The sequence below is a fragment of the Mytilus californianus genome, unplaced genomic scaffold (genome assembly GCF_021869535.1).
Source record: "Mytilus californianus isolate M0D057914Y unplaced genomic scaffold, xbMytCali1.0.p SCAF_7, whole genome shotgun sequence".
NCBI classification, from domain to species: Eukaryota; Metazoa; Mollusca; class Bivalvia; order Mytilida; family Mytilidae; genus Mytilus; species Mytilus californianus.
This window is the reverse complement of record NW_026262723.1, coordinates 113,426,147-113,445,697: the sequence shown is the minus strand read 5'-3', so window position 1 is coordinate 113,445,697 and position 19,551 is coordinate 113,426,147. Positions and strand designations below refer to the sequence as shown.

Here is a 19,551-nt window from a genome sequence, read left to right as displayed (position 1 = left end):
TTCCTGGCATATTTTTTTCATTTTATTAATTTTTTTTTAGCCATTTTTGTTGAAATTAGCACCAATTATCAAAGTGTAAAAAGTGTATTGTTTGGAAAATGTAAATTGCTACTGTATCATTTGAAAACAGTGTTTGCCTTGTACTTGGTATTACATGAAGCTTTTTAAATCTTGATGTTATTTCCACATGAAAATTGTTGGAGCTTTTTTAATTATCATACATACCATCTTCACAATTACACCCTTGTCCTATGGCCTCTGGTAGATAGTTGTCTCATTGGCAATCATACCACATCTCCTTATTGTTATAGAGATTCAATTGTGATTCATTTTAGAAAATAATATAAATGCAATGTTTTAAAATTATCGTTTTGATGATAATGAATAAAAAATAGTAAAATTGTTGAAGAAAAACTATGATGTAAATTTTATTTCACTTTTTCTAAACTATCTTTATGGATGATTTTATAAATTATGTATCATTTTCAAATTTAAATACAATAAAAAAAATTCTTTGTTTTTCAGATTTAGAAATAAAAGCAACCTCTGGGTAGAATATTCCATGCTATTGTATCAGTTATGGCAGTAAATATCCAATTCAGTTCTCCCAACATTGTTCTCCTATCATTCAATTGTCCTGGTACTCTAAAATAAAATGTTTCCGGTTATTTTTGTTGTTTCATTTATATGGGTTCTATATATTTGTACAATTTTATTGAGTATTACAAGTTTAGAAAATAGTTTTCTTCTCTGTCAAAGTGCCCAAAAACATCTATCTTTCAGAGTTTCCCAATGGCCTTTTAGCATCATGGTTATGTGATGCTATATTGCTAGGATGTGACACTATTAAAAATGATTTTCTTATAGATTGTGTTATGGATATGATGCTATAATTTCTAGAAACAAGAAGGTATTAAATAATTCTCTTTTTACCAGGATGCTATTTGAAAGTTATGTGGAGAACACGGTCTTTGTAACACATAATATATATTTGCTCGCACAGCTTGTTATAGATTTATAGATATTAACAGGAAATTTAAACATCAAAAAGTAATATGATGAGTAATTATGTTATATATATAAACAAACTAAAACTTACTTGTCAACTGATTCCTCTGTTAGACCTGGAACCAGTTTACTGGTATTCTGTAAGACATACCTACAACAGACAGCAAAAATAGTACTCAGATTTGAAACCAGTCTTCCTAAGATCCTGCTTGAAAACATAACAGTATATAAATAACACATAGCTGAGAGGGTGATAGAGCAGATTGTTACCCCCGAGAAAACATTGTCAACTGAGGCGAAGCCAAGGTTGACAATGTCTTTTCGAGGGGTTACAATCTGCTCTATCACCCTCTCAGATATGTGTTATTTAATTTATTATACTGAATGTTCTGTTATTACTGTCTATTACATTTCAAATTCAAAGTAATAAACTATGAAGTCTTGTACATAACAACCATCCGTATTTAATAAAGCGCACACTTGATCAAGCGTCTCCGTGAATGGTAATAGAGTATTTACCATAGGATAAATTTAATTGTCGCCCTCATATCAACCAAACAAAATCTGGCATTTTGACATGAAGTATAACAAATAAATAATTTAGATAAAGAAGCATGAATTTTTTCATAAGTGCATGAGCATTCATAATTGAGAATCTTTTATCAGGACCGAAATTCAAAGATTAGTAGATATGCTTCCTGTACATATTGTAGTAGAATATTTTTAACAAAATACAAGTTTTAACTATAACTATTGAAATATTTAACCTGTCACATTTATCATATAAATAAAATCATTGCATTAATTCATCATTAATAATATCTCACAAAAATCATTCTTCAATGTTTTCAAATATAAAGGCACATCAACTTCACATCAACTTTTCAAGCATAATACTTTAAGTAAAGCCTTGTTTTGGTTTTGATGTTCTCCATTGTTTTATAAATTTGTTTTTGAAATTTTTCTGACTATACCAGATGAGCTATATGTAATGTACACTGAAGCTAGTACCCTACACCTGTTTTACTATTCACACCTTACCATTTTAGTGCTATTTTGATTGGCGTAGTAAGACAGGAAGTAAACAGGTCAGCAGGAAGTTCAGGATTCATAGGCAGTAATTCTTTGGCACCACATGCTGCTAACTGTATACAGTTCTTCACTGATGAGATAGGAGATCCACTTCCAGAATATCGGCTGTTTCCATTCAGAGCAGCAGACTATACAGAAATATGTTAAATGTGTTATTACAATTGATTTGAAACAAGAAACTGACTAGCCTAATTTTTACAGTTTCTAATTTTGTGTTGTTACACCACTGTCCCAGGTTACAGGGAGGGCACTCACAAAATATGTTTAAACCCACCTTATTCTATATGTGCCTTTCCCTAGTGATGACCCTGTGTTTCAGTTGTTGTCATGGTTAATGCCAGTCTTATTTGTTTTATCACAAATCAATCAATTGGTTTCTCATATGAACTGTATCACATTATGTCGTGTCAAGGCCTTTTATAGCTTACTATACAGTACAAGTTTTGCTCATTGTTGAAGGCTGAATGTTGACCTATAGTTGCTTACATCAAGGGCCTTTAGTCTCTGATGGATAGTTGTCCCATTAATAATTCAACCACATAACTCATTTTTATATAGTCAAACCTGTCTTGACCGGTACACCAACATGTATATTTAGACAAGAGTGCACACGCTGAAATGTCTCGCCTTCTTTACTAATCATTGATATTATGTTGATAGTCCTAAATATAAAGCTTTACTACAACTATCACATACACTTAACATGATCCAAGAAAATGAGGTCAAGGTCATATAAACCAAACAAGAAATACATGTACACCTTACAATCATTCAATACACTAAATATAGTTGACCTATTGTTTATAGTTTCTAAGATACAGACTTAACCAAGAAAACTAAACATTGACCAATGAACCAAGAAAATGAGGTCAAGGTCAGATGAACAATGACAGGCAGACATGTACTACAGCTTGCAATCCTTCCATACAACAAATATAGTTGACCTATGCTTATAGTATTAGAAAAACAGACCAAAACACAAAAACTTAACACTGAGCAATGAACCGTGAAAATGAGGTCAAGGTCAAATAAAACCTGCAAGACTGACAGGTACATCATAAAATATTTCCATACACCAAATATAGATGACCTATTGCATAAAGTATTAGAAAAAAAGACCAAAACTCAAAAACTTAACTTTGACCACTGAACCATGAAAATGAGGTCAAGGTCAGAAAACACCTGCCCGCTAGACATGTACATCTTACAATCATTCCATACACCAAATACAGTAGACCTATGGCATACAGTATAAGAAAAACAGACCAAAACACAAAAACTTAACTATAACCACTGAACCATGAAAATGAGGTCAAGGTCAGATGACATCTGCCAGTTGGACATGTACACCTTACAGTCCTTCCATACACCGAATATACTAGACCTATTGCTTATAGTATCTGAGATATGGACTTGACCACCAAAACTTAACCTTGTTCATTGATCCATGAAATGAGGTCGAGGTCAAGTGAAAACTGTCTGACGGGCATGAGGACCTTGCAAGGTACGCACATACCAAATATAGTTATCCTATTACTTATAATAAGAGAGAATCTAACATTACAAAAAATCTGAACTTTTTTTTCAAGTAGTCACTGAACCATGAAAATGAGGTCAAGGACATTGGACATGTGACTGACGGAAACTTCGTAACATGAGGCATCCATATACAAAGTATGAAGCATCCAGACCTTCCACCTTCTAAAATATAAAGCTTTTAAGAAGTTAGCTAACGCCGCCGCCGCCGGATCACTATCCCTATGTCGAGCTTTCTGCGACAAAAGTCGCAGGCTCGACAAAAACTACTGCATATAAAGGGCACCTTAGAAATATTTAATAAATTCAAAAAATTTGTGTCTGAAGCACTTATTTTGATTTACCTTCATCAGGAACACTTAAACATTAAAACTTAAAAGTCATGGATGTATAAGATCCCAAACAAGACAAGTTGATTGGACTATACCTCCCCCCCTTTCCTAGAGTGAGGATATAATATATATTATTATTAAATACAGTAAAAGACCCTAAAGTTACAACATATCTAATGCATCACTTGCTGTTAATAAGAAATCAAACTTTTTACCATGAAAAAATATTGACCAAGACTCTTAAAATATGTTCAAATTTCCATTGCAAAATGTAATATCTGAGTCCAAATCAATTCCACAAGTGGAACTCCGAAACTACCCTATGGAATAGATTATTAAAAGATATTGGACAAAAACAACACTTTCATAATATATTCTAGACTAAAATTTTCAAATAAAAAATGTTAATAATGCTCAATATGCTTTTATAAATAAAGGCAACAGTAGTATACCGCTGTTCAAAGGTCATAAATGGATTGAGATAAACCATTTCTATTTCATACTAACCTCCATCTCATTTTCTCGCTGTACAGAAAACTGATGGAATGACTCTACGATAATGCCAGCTTTAGAACAGTCGTATACATATATGGATGGACTTCCCATCCAAGTCTGTAAGTCATATATAGATAATGGAATATACTGGGTGTAACTCTGAAAAGAAAACAAGTACATTGATTCTGGACATATCTAAAAATTACATTGGCAAATATTTATATGTACATGTACTATAGATAATGCATTATACAGTGTATCCAAATTTTTCTGAAAGTTTCATTAAAATGAAGTCACTTGTTAGAGGTGACAGTTTTGGGTATTTAAAGCCTTGGCTCATATCTTTTTTGACAAAAAATTATGTGTAAATTGGCCACTTTAGGTCTAATATGTCAATTTGCAAATGTGTATGATGTCATAGCACATCACAAGCATGACAAGTGACTTTTCTGCACTAAAATGTCCAGATGATATTCATTTGTAAATAAAATTGACAAAATTTTGAATGATTCAAATATTAGCACTTATCGTCATGATTTTGTCACCTTTTTATTTGATAACTTTCTAATCTTTGGGTGATTAGTTAGAGCTTGGTATATTGAATAGACACTTGTCTATAGTTGAAGACCATATGTTGACATCTAGATTTCTTTTTTTTTTTGTATCACTGGGTTGCTATCGGAAATATTCACTACTACTCCTTTTATTCATAAATATCAATAAATCATTGTAACTTAATTCTTCAAAAAGACTTCAAAAAACTTAAATTTAAACACTAAATTTTCAGCTACATATAGATTGGATGCTTGGAATAATTCAAGAACCTTAACACTAATCACAAAAGGAAAAACTTCAAATTTAAAATCTGAAGTAATGAAAGGACCATACATGTTCATACATTGTTTTATTTTATAAATCCAAAGACAGCAATCTATCTCCTAAATTGTCCCCTAAGTTGTGCTTTTTAAGCTATTACCTTATTAAATACCCAGATTTCTCCATTTACTGTTGGCTTTGGCACACCATGTCCATTATAATGAAACAAAACTCTTTCTTCCTATAAATAGAAATACTATTAGTATGTGTACTATAAATATAAATTCTCTAATAATACCCTATTAAAATAAACACTTTTAATCAATATCAAGCTTGGCCTTCTTTTTGTCATCTTCGCTAGCCAAGGGTTACGATCCACTTCCCTCCTCTCCACCCTTGGCGGATTCAGAAAGAATTTCGGAGACACAAGGTAATGATTTTCATTGGTTGCAGTCTAAACTCGCTGCATCCAATCAAAAAGTGCCTATAACATGATCACATGTAAATGTAGAAAGTGTATGTAAACAATTGCCACGTGCTTATTATGCGACAAATCTTTACATCCCTAAACATACAACTATATTTAGTGACAATTTGAATGTTTTTAATCAATTAATAGAAGTTCCTGTGTATGTTTCTTGCACAAATGCATGAATGGCAATGTATATTTTCGTTTCCTGCTTTACCAAGTGTGTAGAATCTAAATGCTACCGTGTTTATACCTCCAAATTGAAGAGTTCAAGTGCTACCATTGGTCAAGAATAATGTATTCAGAATAGGCGTGACTTTAATCTACCGATAGATGGCGCAACATTGTTATCACAATTGTTGGCTTAATCTGCCAAGGGTGGAGAGGAGGAAAGTGGATCGTAACCCTTGGCTAGCGAAGATGTCTTTTTGTCATCAGTATCAACATACTAATATTTTGTAAAGCATTGGTTGAGCAATTCTCAATAAAATGCTCCGCTGGGCGCAGCTTGATATGACCGCAGAGGTCGAACCCTGAACAGTTGGGGCAAGTATGGACACAACATTCAAGTTTGATACAGCTCTGAATTTGGATTGTGATTAAATATTTGACACAGCATAGGTTTCTGACACAGAATGAATGTGGTCTAAGAACTTAAATTTTTTTAATTTACCTATTATGGTCCAATATCCAAAATCTAAATACATGGTTAGATTCAGCATATCAAAGAATCCAAAGAATTCAATTTTTGATGAAATCAAACAAAGTTTAATTTTGGACCCTTTTGACCTCAATGTGGACCAATTTGATAACAGAGCCCAAAAATCAAAATACATGGTTAGATTCAGCATATCAAAGAACCCCATATATTCAATTTTTGTTGAAATCAAACAAAAGTTTAATTTTGGACACCAACTTAGACTAACTTGAAAACTGGGCCCATAATCAAAAATCTAAACACATGTTTAGATTCAGCATATCAAAGAACCCAAAGAATTCAATTTTGTTAAAATCAAACAAAGTTTAATTTTGGACCCTTTGGACCTTAATGTAGACCAATTTAAATAAACTGCTTCGCTGAGCGCAGCTAGATACGCCCGCAGAGGTCCGACCCTGAACAGTTGGGGCAGAAATGGACACAATATTCAAGCTTGATTCAGGTCTGAATTTGGATTGTAATTAAATATTTGACATATTATAGGTTTCTGAATAAATGTATTCAAAGAACTTAAATTGGTTATATGAATTGAATTTATATTCAATTAAAAATTTCTTGCTGTTGTGCAACACTTAGTAAATCTGTTGTCAAGACTATAAACAAATAAAGTTCAATTAATTCTCAATGCCATATTAGAAATTTATGAAAATAAAAAGGGAGCTTACATCAATAGATATAAACAATTCACCAAAGTTTCATAAGAATTGGTGACAGCATTTTTGAGTTATTGTCTGAAAACTGGAAAATCACCCTTTTTTTAATGAATAAAACCCCATAACTCAGAAATGTTAAATGTAAAATTTATAAAATTCTAAAGAGAGTTTACATTAATACATACAAACAATTCACCAAAGTTTCATAAGAATTGCTGAAAGCATTTTTGAGTTCTTGTCCGAAAACTGAAAAATCCCCCCTTTTTTTATGGATAAAACACTGTAACTCGGAAACGTAAAATCTAAAATTTATAAAAATCAAAAGAGAGCTCATGTTAATAGATATAAACAAATCACCACAATTTCTTGCAAGTTGGTGAAAGCATTCTTGACTTATTGTCCGAAAACTGGAAAATCCCCCCTTTTTTTAATGAATAAAACCCCATAACTCGGAAACGTAAAATCTAAATTTTATAAAAAATGAAAGGGAGCTCACGTCAATAGATATAAACAATTCACCAAAGTTTTATGCAAATTGGTTAAAGCATTCTTGAGTTAATGTCCGACATGTTGACGACGGACAGACGGACGGACAGACGGACAGACGGACGGACGGACAGACGGACAACGGTATACCATAATACGTCCCGTAAACGGACGTATAAAAAGGGGACCCAAAATTAAAAATCTAAATACACGGTTAGATTTGGCATATCAAAGAACCCCAATAATTCAATTTTTGATGAAATAAAACAAAGTTTAATTTTTGACCGTTTTGACCTCAATATGAACCAATTTGATAGCGGGGCCCACAAATAAAAAATCTAAATACATGGTTAGATTCAGCATATCAAAGAACCCCATATATTCAATTTTTGTTGAAATCAAACAAAGTTTAATTTTGGACCCCCATTTGGACCAACTTGAAAACTGGGCCCAAAATCAAAAATCTAAATACATGTTTAGATTCAGCATATCAAAGAACCCCATATATTCAATTTTTGTTAAAATCAAACTAAGTTTAATTTTGGACCCTTTGGACCTTAATGTAGACCAATTTGAAAATTGGACCCAAAATTAAAAATCTAAATACACGGTCAGATTTGGCATAACAAATAAATAAATGTGGTCAAAGATTTAACAAATCTAATGCCCCATACTGTGCAATTAAAGATTACTTCTTGAAATTTTCAATATTTGAAATTTGAAAAAAAAAAATATTTGAAGAATAATTCTTTTTAATTTCTGAAATCTGAAATGAGAAAAAATTGACCCCCCACAATTTCTTTTTATGGATTTTTTTGTAAAAAAAAAAAAGATGCAACATTTGCAGATATTTTTACTGGTCTTCCTTTATAAATATGCATTTCTTTAAACATAATTTAAAAGCAGTGTAAGGGAAGTAATCAAAACGTTGTATGTGGATTACCTCCCTTACACTGTTTTAAGTTGTCTTAATTGTTCATTAACCATTACTTTATACATAATTTAAAAGCAGTGTAAAGGATGTAATTCGAATGATGTATTTGATTTATCTCCCTTACACTGCTTTAAATTATGTTTTGTACTAAAGTATTTGTCCATATAAAAATGCTTGTTTTTTCCCCTTTTCTGGCCACTAATTCCTAAAATTTTGAGGCAATTACCCCCAAAATCAATCCTAGCATTCCCTTTGTGATATGGAACCTTGTGGTACAATGTCAGAGATATCCATACACTAACACACAAGTTATGTCTGGAAGTTACAAAAATGCTTATTTTTGGCCCCTTTTTGGCCCCTAATTCCTTAACTGTTGGTACCATAACCCCCAAAATCAATCCCTACCTTCCTTTTGTGGTATTGAATCTTATGGTAAAATTTCATAGAGATCCATTCACTTAAACTAAAGTTAGAGTGCGAAAACCACTGTGTCTTCGGACGACGACGACGACGTCATACCAATATACGATCGCAAAATTTTTTTGCGGTCATATAAAAAATTGCAGGAAAACAGATGGAGCCAGCTGACCGTACTACCCTGTATTAATAAGTGAATTTTTCGACACAAAACCAGGTTAATAAAAGGATTTACTGTCTATATGTTTTATTGTTTACAACTACCCAAGTATCAATCAAATTTTGAGAACAAATACTTAAGCATAAATATTGTTTCAAGGATACTTTACTTTATGATTTATCAATGAAATAGTGCAGACCAGTAAAATGAATTGACATTGATTGAAACTGATTTTTATAGTTCGTTCTTATGTTGTACTGTTACACCACTGTCCCAGGTTAGGGGGAGGGTTGGGATCCCGCTAACATGCTTAACCCTGCCACATTCTGTATGTATGTGCCTGTCCCAAGTCAGGAGCCTGTAATTCAGTGGTTGTCGTTTGTTTATGTGTTACATATTTGTTTTTCGTTCATTTTTTGTACATAAATTAGGCCGTTAGTTTTCTCGTTTGAATTGTTTTACATTGTCATTTCAGGGCCTTTTATAGATGACTGTGCGGTATGGGCTTTGCTCATTGTTGAAGGTCGTACGGTGACCTATAGTTGTTAATTTCTGTGTCATTTGGTCTCTTGTGGAGAGTTGTCTCATTGGCAATCATACCACATCTTCTTTTTTTATACTTCTTAAAGACAGATTACTCAGGGTGAATCATCTACAATCATAAATACTGATTGGTGAAACTTGTGCTGAACATGCTTCTATCATGTCTATAGAACCTGCAGAAACCTTTTTTTTTTGATCTTACACATAAGCACATGATAAAAGTCATCAAAATTAAATATCTTAGTCCAGTGTTCTCACTAGAGCACTTTAGCATCATGGTAATGTGATGTTATATTGGTAGTTAAAAAACGTTTTTTTTTCTCAAAATTTTCAGTTTACCAGGATGCTAAATGAAATTTATGGGAAGAACAGTGTTCACTTATAAAGCTGCCGGGACCATTTTAATTCTGAGCTTACTTTAGCATTTCTTCTCAGCGATGAACACAACTTCTTGACTTCATCTACTGTTGGATCAAGACTTTGTTTATAACGAGCTCTTGGCTGCCATCTTTCATATTGCTTCTGTAAATTTAACCCAATAGCCTCCAGAGTTTTCTGTGGTCCTGCTGTTACTGGATCTGTTAAAACATATAAGTATCATTATAAGACTATTTAAAGGGCAGTTAAAGACTTTAATTGTTGATATCCTTGTCCAAGCCTCTTTTTCCCCTTGTTGAAAAAATGCAAATCAGTTCTTTTACCATGTTTATGGCAGCATGCTACATACATGTAAACAGTTTTGTCTCACTTCTACTTTTTTACAGTTCTAAAACTTGCCATAAGTCTTATACGGGTCAAAAGCAAATCACACAGGTTTTCATTCAAATACAGTATATTTTTTGGACCAAATATAAGGATGATTGTTCAACTGGTTCACATTGCTTTCTAATGCTAGGAAGATTTATTATGGTTTAAATTGCCACCTAAGAGTGCAATTCCATCTTTTGCAAATTTTGATATTACAACAATGTACAATGTACAATTATCTTTGTTTTGGGGAAACACATCCTCTAGGGACAAAAAAATTGTGTTTGTGGTTTGTTTGATGGGCTACAAATTGTTACGGGAAAGCGGATGAAATACATAAATCAATATTCTAACAACCATTACCTATCCAACATTCCAGTCTGGCACATGGTGAAGTTTTGACTATATCTGGTGGATCTACACCCACATTCAAACAAAGAACTAATGCAACACTGACAGTCTTCATCTGTAAAATAAGTAGGCAATTTTATTCATACATATAAATATATCAAAATTAGTCGCTCTGCTAAAATACATATATACTATTAAAATTATTTTTGGCTCTGGAGAGTCTGTTCATTATGTGACAAGGAGAGAACATTAAGGAAAGTGTAATTAACTTCCTTAAATTAGTCAATAATCTTTAGTCTTTTTTAAATTATAAATGTACTGCAGTTCAGAGTGAGTTCTTCAAATGCAAGCTTGACTGATGGAAGTAGGCATATAAAAAATTCACAGACATTTAACAAGTTTAATCAAACAGTTTCAAAGTAACCATGGTAACAGCTGGTCTAAAAATCTACCTACATGTATTGGCAGTTTTGTGATGATTACTTATAACAGACATTTGGTCAAACACCTGTTAATCTAAAAATAAATTTGATTGACATATCTGGCAGTCAGATTTTGAGGCCTCTGTAGTGTTAAAAGTACAGCATTAATCCTTCCTCATTCAGTAGAGATCAAGCAAACACAATTTTTGCCAAAAGAAACAGAGAGTTTATACTTAAATTGTATTTTATTTGTCTATCCACCATGTCCAATCAAGTCATTGTCTTACAGAAAGTTCCCTTTATGTTTTGCAAATAATCACATTCAATTTTTTTATAAATCAGCATGATCAGGTAAACAAAAAAATAAATACATATATATGTGTATGTGTTTGTTTCCCGCCTCCTTACATACCCTAATTTTCATTCCTAGCCAATTTACACTAGAATATCATTAGTGAATATCACGCCTTCAGAAGAAAAAAAATCCTGACCTACTGACCAAGGCTTCCAAAACGGTCATATTTGCCGGACAAATATTAAGAAGGTCCGGTAAGGGCTAGTTTTGGCCTAAAATACGAAGTACATCTGATGAAAGATTTTTGACATTTTTTAAACACTTAAGTGTCTACTTCAGTCGAATCAATTAGTTTATGTAAAAGATTTGAACTGATTTGATCTTTAAAGACACTCAAATTCAAGCTTAAATATGAAAAATCCCATAAAACGTCACTTTTCAGATGGTTTTTGTCTAAAATGTAAGTGGCCGCATCCGTCTTCTGTCTCAACCTCTATATATGTTATATATTATCATCAAATACAATATATATTTAAATATTAAGACTGAACACAAATGCGGCCTATTCAATTTTAGACAAAACCATCTTAAAAATAGCACAAATGCTAAAATTGTGAAGAATTCTGTAATTTTGCATGAATTTATGATGCTAGTACCTGACGCATGTGCATAGTAAAAAACAACCCATATTTATGGAACATAAGTATTCTACTTTCCAATTAATAGCTTTAAGTTTGCATTTCAACAAATTTGTAAAAATGCTATATTTTGGGGCCAAAAAGGGGTCTTACCGAGCCTAGTTCTTTATTGGACATTGTCCGACTGTGCCAAGCATGAAACAGACATCCTACGTAGATTGCCATTTCAACGTTCATGTAATTCCAAATAAACTGCTTCGCTGAGCGTAGCTGGATACGCCCGCAGAGGTCCAACCCTGAACAGTTGGGGCAAAAATGGACACAATTTTCAAGCTTGTTACAGGTCTGAATTTGGATTGTAATCAAATATTTGATATATTATAGGTTTCTGAATAAATGTAGTCAAAGAACTTGAAATTGGTTATATGAAAGATTTCTTGCTGTTGTGCAATACACTGTGCTGTTGCGCAATACTTAGTAAATCTGTTGTCAGACTATAAACAAATAAAATCTTATAACTCGGAAACGTAAAATCGAAAATTTATAAAAATCAAAAGGGAGCTTACAAAAATAGATATAAACAATTTACCAAAGTTTCATATAAAATGCTGAAGGCATTTTTGCGTTATTGTCTGAAAACTGGAAAATCCCCCTTTTTGTAATGAATAAAACCCCATAAATTGGAAACGTAAAATCAAAAATTTATAAAAATCAAAAGGGAGCTTACAAAAATAGATATAAACAATTTACCAAAGTTTCATATAAAATGCTGAAAGCATTTTTGAGTTATTGTCTGAAAACTGGAAAATCCCCCCTTTTGTAATGAATAAAACCCCATAAATTGAAAACGTATAGTCTGAAATTTATAAAAATCAAAAGGGAGCTCATGTCAATAGAAACAAACAATTCACCAAAGTTTCTTGCAAATTGGTGAAACTGTTTTTGAGTTATTGTTTGAAAACTGGAAAATTCCCCCTTTTCAATGAATAAAACCCCAAAACTCGGAAATGTTTCATACATATTGGTTAAAGCGTTTTTGAATTAATGTCCGACATATTGACGACGGACGGACGGACAGACGGCAACGGACAGAAGGTCAACGGTATACCATAATACATCCCGTAAACGGGCATATAAAAATTAACCATTTTGACTTGACCTTGTGCATTAAACAGCCACACTTTTCCGGTCATTAAAGTGACAGTACTCTATAAACAAGCCCTACTATAATTGAACATTATACAAATTTGTTAATATAAAAAAAAAACAATATTCTACTGTAAACTTTTATTGCATTCAACAGTGGCCTATTTTTGCTGCTTTCAAAACAACACTACTAGGCAAATATTCAAAATAACTTCCAGTTTGGTTACATTTACATGATAATAAGGCACACAATATATCATTGAGTTCTGATCTGAATTCAGTGTACATTTCTTTATAATTGAAAATGCTCTCTCACAGTCAGAATTGTTATTTGGCAAACTAAAATAGCTTTAACGTTTAAATAACAAGCTCTGAAAGAATGTCATGACGTTTTGTTTTTTTTGCCATTAAAAATGTCATCAACGTCTGCCATTGATCCCCACATATTATATACAGTCAGGGATATAACTCTATAGGGTTATTACAGAAAAATAACATACATTTGTTATTGTGGACTAAAAAATCAAAGAACTGTGATAACTTATGTATGTTATATGTTTCAAAGGGACAATATACATAATTAGTTTAGTTAAAATGTATAAAAGTTCTATTGGTACTACTTTTGTCTATATGTATACTTAACTATTGAAAGATATAACAGTTCATAGTTTGCCAATTTTGCATAGTACACCTATATGTTATTACAGAAAAAGTATGCCTGTAATAACTAAAGGGTGTTATCACAGCTTCTCTATATCACTTCAAAGCATTTGCTCAGACATACATCATGCTTAATTACAATGTATTTTAATTTATTGTAAGAAATAATGACCAGAGCATGTAATGAGGTTCTGCGCAAGTTTCTCAGTAATTCCCAAGTGTCTTATATAATAAGTTAAATTCCTTTAATAACTGAGCCTTGTTATCACAGCTAAGTTTATCCCTTAATAGCCTTGTCTCATTGATTTACCATGGTTAATCAAAAATGTATTAATTTAATTAAAAAATTAGTTATCAAGGCTATGCATTTAGTTTCTGCGCAAAGTCTCAAGAGATCCCTAGAGGCCACTATAAATGAAATAATTTTACAAATAACAAACATATGTTATTACAGATTAAGAAAATTTAAGGAATAAAGAGTAGACAACTCATGAAAGTATCTGTAATAACACACACAAGTTATTTTCTGTAATAACCCTATAGAGTTATATCTCTGACTGATATATGTTGCTATTGTCTGGTCAAAACTGGGTTGTTCATCAGAAGACAGCTGGTACTCTGAGAACTGATCCAACAGTTCTGTGATATTCCCTTCCCATATGGCCTGTGGAAATCTGTTGGCTAGATTTGAAACTGAAAAAGAAAAATATTTTATAATTTGAATACCATTGAATGCTTTATCAAATTACTTCCTCTCACACATGTTGTTATGATTGCAAATGATTAATAATGTGGATGATCCTATATAAATATGAGAGTAACATAGGGTGCACAGTGCATTGTTCGGCCCTCGATCACTTTCTTTTGATTCATTTTAACATGGACTCCAAACTTTTTTGGTACGTACACACGTATTGTTTTCGCTTAGCACTCGGCTCTTTAGACGACAGTATAGGTCCAGAAATTGACCTCTTTCTGCTGGATTTCCCCAAAGTGAATCGAATTTGAGAGAAAGAAGTCACAAAATCTTAAAACCTACTTACAAACTTACCTGAAGTGAAGGGCTTTTGTTGTTCGTCCATATCGTAAATAAACAATGGCGACTCAACAAATACTTCGAAATTCTCGGTATTTATCGTCTATTAATGAAAACACCCGTGAATCGCGATCTCACTAACGACCAAAAAATCAAAACAACGAAAAAGCGTGTAATGGCGTGTAAAGTGACGAAAAGCGTGTACACGCCATGTGACAAAATTCTCGCGTGTAAACCGTCGAAAAAGCGTGTATTACACACGAATATCATGCGAGTTGGCAACTATGACCGTAGGTGTTGACACAAATATCATTGAACATTACATTCATAATTTATCAGGTCCTAACCCAACCTAGTTTTCCGGCAATTAGTGTCAAATGTAACAATTAATTTTTTATTATTGTTACATTTCAACGTAATCCTAGCCAGCGGCTTCATAAAAAGGAACTCGAAAGTGGTCAATTATCATGATTATTGGCACAGGAGTGAGGACTAATAGTCTCTACATTTAATGAACATCAATGATCATGAATCCATTATTAATGCAAATATATTAACTGAACATTTGACAGAACAGTTGTAAAATATTGAATATGCACCCTTTCTTTCATTCTCCAAGTCTGGGTTACTTTCTTTGAACCTTCAATCTTTTCCCAGTGACGAAGTTCGTTAAAGGCAACCAGAAGATTCCAGTCTGACAGCTCATCATCATCGTCAATCAAAGGCGTCAGTTCAAAATCACTTGTCATTTTAAATATAGAAGCTAAATAGTAAGCTATTGGCAATTATCAGATACTGTCAATGCGATGGAAAAGAATAAATTTGACTGAGGAAGGTGTCATGCTTTCTTCATCGGCCATGTTTACTTTTTTTTTACATTCATAGCCTCTATATTAATTTAACGGCTTTATTCCATCGCTATTGATTATTGTTGTATTTGTCAAATATTTTAAATAAAAAAAAAATTGATATATTTCATTACGAAATTTGCAATTTTACCAATAAAAAGCTATTTTTAGATTGTTAAAGACTATTTGTTGTCGAAAATGAAAGTAAAAGTTGTAAAGGCGGGAAATATGAAAAGGAAAATAGGAAAGTGGTATAGATGCAGAATCATGGTTACTTCATTTTAAAGAGCTTAATACTGTAAACACTAGCAAGCTCAATTTGAATAATAAATACTGGAATGCTTTAAATCTATGTAAAATTCCAGAGGGTCATTCTTATCTTGATTGTAATATTACTGTTAGTGAAATAAGTAAAGCCTGTCAAAAGTTAAAGAATAACAAAGCTAGTAGTATGGACAGTATACTTAATGATATGTTGAAATATGGACAATTTATAATATTGCCTGGACTAGAAAAATTGTTTAATTTAGTCCTGGATTCAGGTTTTTTATCCAAGAAATTGGTCAAGCGGTTACATTTTTCCAATTTTTAAAAGTGGTGATCCCACTGAACCAAATAATTATAGAGGCATTACCATTACTAGTTGCCTGTCAAAACTTTTTAACTCTATTTTAAATTCCAGATTTGAAAAGTTTTTACAACTTAATTGTATCATATCAGATGAACAAATTGGATTTAGACCAGGTTGTAGAACATCAGATCATATTTTTAAATTAAAGACTATTCTGGATAAATATTTAAATAAATCAAAAATGGTATATGCCTGTTTTATTGACCTTAGAAAGGCATTTGATTCTGTCCTGCACCCTGCACTCTTATTCAAATTAATAAAAGCAGGGGTGGGTGGAAAGTTTTTATCCTTACTGAAATCCATGTATAGCAATATAGAGCTTAGAGTTAAATTAGATAATTCTTCACTCTCAGAGGTTTTTTCATCTAGTGTTGGCGTGTTCCAGGGGGACAATCTTAGTGCAAGTCTTTTTAATGTATTTATTAATGACATTACTACGTTATTTGATGCTTCATGCTGTCCTGTATCACTTGGATCACAGTTACTAAATAGTTTATTGTATGCAGATGATTTACTTCTTGTATCAGAATCAGCTGAAGGGTTACAGAATTGTATGAACAAGGTTCATAACTATTGTGAAAATTGGGGGCTTGAAATAAATTATGATAAATCTAAAGTGATGATATTTAATAAAAGTAGACGGATGATATCTAGAAAGTTTTTTAACGACAAGAGTATTGAGTCTGTTTATCAATATAAATATTTGGGTGTTCTATTTAGTTTGAATGGGAGTTTCAAACGTGCCCTCAATGACCTAAATTCTAGAGGTCAGAAGGCATTTTTTAAATTGACTAATATATTTAAAAATACTCCTTGTGACATTCAAAATTTTACATTTATATTTGACCATACTGTGAAACCAGTTGTACTGTATGCTTCTGAAATTCTGGGCATATTTGACACCAGAAAATGTAATAAATATAACATGTATAACAGTGAAAATATATTTGACCAGATTTTTAATACTGTACCAACTGAAAAGATAAATCACAATAAGTGCAGATATTTGCTGAAAGTAAATAGAAAAACATGTAAACTGGCATTGTATGGTGAGCTAGGCCGTTTTCCATTCTATATTGATATTATTATGTCAATGGTTAAGTTGTAACTAAAGATAATGATAGAGTAAGTATGACAAGGTTCAGAACCAGCAGTCATAAACTTCATATTGAAATTGGTAGATACACTATACCAAAAACTCCTATAGATAACAGGATCTGTAAGAACTGTAATATAAATTTGGTTGAAGATGAGTTACATTTTTATTAGACTGTCCAAAATTTTCTCATTTAAGGAAGGAGTTAGTCTACAACTGTTTAAATAAAAACATTACTAATACTACAAATATTAATTCTAATTTTATGTGGTTGTTAAGTAATGAAGACACTGATGTATGCAAAAGTATAGCTAAGTACCTAAACATGTGTTTTTTACTTAGAATAAAAGTGTGAAATTTTTGTTTGCTATTTATAATGGACTTATCTTTTTACACTAGAGTTACTCCCCCTTGAACACATAACACACATAATATTTTGATACTTGTGTAGTATTAATTTTAGTTAGATAGTTTAAATGTTATTCTTTGTTGTATCTATGCTATTAATGATTATGTTCATAATTGAGCTTTATTTAATAAAATATTTCGTATTTCGTATGATCAATAAAGGCAACAGTAGTATACCGCTGTTCGAAATTCATAAATCGATTAGTTACAAACTAAAACTGAGGGAAACACATCAAATATAAGTGGAGAACAAAGACACAACAGAAACACTAAAATGCAACACACATAGAAACGAACTATAAGATAACAATAGATATTTTCCTGACTTGGTACAGGACATTTTAAGAAAAAATGGTGGGTTGAACCTATTTTTGTGGCTAGCCAAACCTCCCCTCCCGCCTTAATGGCAATGTTAAATATTACACTAAAATGACAACATTACATGACAAGACTACAATACAAATAAATGGAAGAACATACAGGACAGAGAAACACACAAATAAACAATACAATAGAACATTACGACAAGCTAATAGTTATCAAAGGTGTCAGACCTAAAGATGAAGAGCATTGATGACCCAAAATTCCCAAAAGTTGTGCCAAATACGGCTAGGTTATCTGCCTGGGATAAGAAAATATTTAGTATTTAGAATAATTCATATTTTTGCAAACAGTAAATTTATAAAATATAAAAATGACCATATAATTGAAATACATGTTAACACCGAAGTGTTGACTAACTACAAATATGGGTAAACAAAATCAAAGTTTACCTGGGTGACTAAGGATTTACAGAGGCGGATCCAGCCATTTTTAAAGGGGGATTGCTACCCATGATAAAGGGGGGGGGTTCATCCATATGTCCCCATTTAAAAGCATTGATCGTCAAAATAATTTTAAAAGGGGGAGTTCCGAACCCCCTATATCCTCCCGCTGACCGAGTAAATTCGGATTCCCTCCGACCGGGTCCCGACCCAAAAATAAAAATCGTCATTATTTCAATAATTTATCACTTAGACTAACCATTCTTACTTTTTTTATAAACTCTGAATATGTTGCTTTCCATTGATCATTCACCGATAACTGTTCATTCTTTGGTATTGGAGGAAAAAAGGATAATATTTTAAGAACCCTATTCAAAATTTGATTCCCGCTGGCCGGATATACACCTCGTTTAAAAAAATGCTTTATTTTTTTTACTGCGCAAAATAACCGTGCCATTCAAGGCTAAACATTTAAATATGGACATATATGAATAACCGAAATAGAACCCATTGATTTATTTCAACAACCCACTCGATTTTTAAGGTAAAACAAGTTAGTGTCATATTTTGATATTTTAGGATTTTGATATTTCTTACCCATGGTCATATACAAATACACAAATTTGTCTATTTAGCTGTTATAACTGTATTTCTTCAAGTGTTTATGATAGATTATGTATTGTTTGTTAAGAATCAATTAGTTTCCCCTCAATAGATGAATACAAATTGCAGAAATGCAATATCAAAAATTTACAAAAATATACACTCCGGAAAATTCCGGACTGAATGAGAAATTAGAAAAAAAGGACCCATAAAAAGCTTCTTATTTTTGTAACCATGTGATATATAT

The 19,551-nt window shown here is 32.2% G+C and overlaps 1 protein-coding gene across 3 annotated transcripts in view; it reads right to left on the bottom strand.

Annotated features, from left to right (window-relative positions):
• Positions 1–15,820, bottom strand: part of LOC127709824 (regulatory-associated protein of mTOR-like) — a 73,076-nt gene extending 57,256 nt beyond the window's left edge. For all 3 annotated transcript variants that reach the window (XM_052215484.1, XM_052215487.1, XM_052215485.1), the window contains exons 1-8: positions 15,554–15,820; positions 10,770–10,872; positions 10,077–10,237; positions 5,440–5,520; positions 4,476–4,622; positions 2,050–2,228; positions 1,100–1,159; positions 545–645 (exon numbers count right to left, since the gene is read on the bottom strand). In XM_052215484.1, coding sequence (XP_052071444.1) covers positions 545–645; positions 1,100–1,159; positions 2,050–2,228; positions 4,476–4,622; positions 5,440–5,520; positions 10,077–10,237; positions 10,770–10,872; positions 15,554–15,703 — 982 coding nt within the window. In that variant the 5' untranslated portion in view covers positions 15,704–15,820. The remainder of the gene's footprint in view (positions 1–544; positions 646–1,099; positions 1,160–2,049; positions 2,229–4,475; positions 4,623–5,439; positions 5,521–10,076; positions 10,238–10,769; positions 10,873–15,553) is intronic.
• Between the last annotated feature and the right edge of the window lie 3,731 nt (positions 15,821–19,551).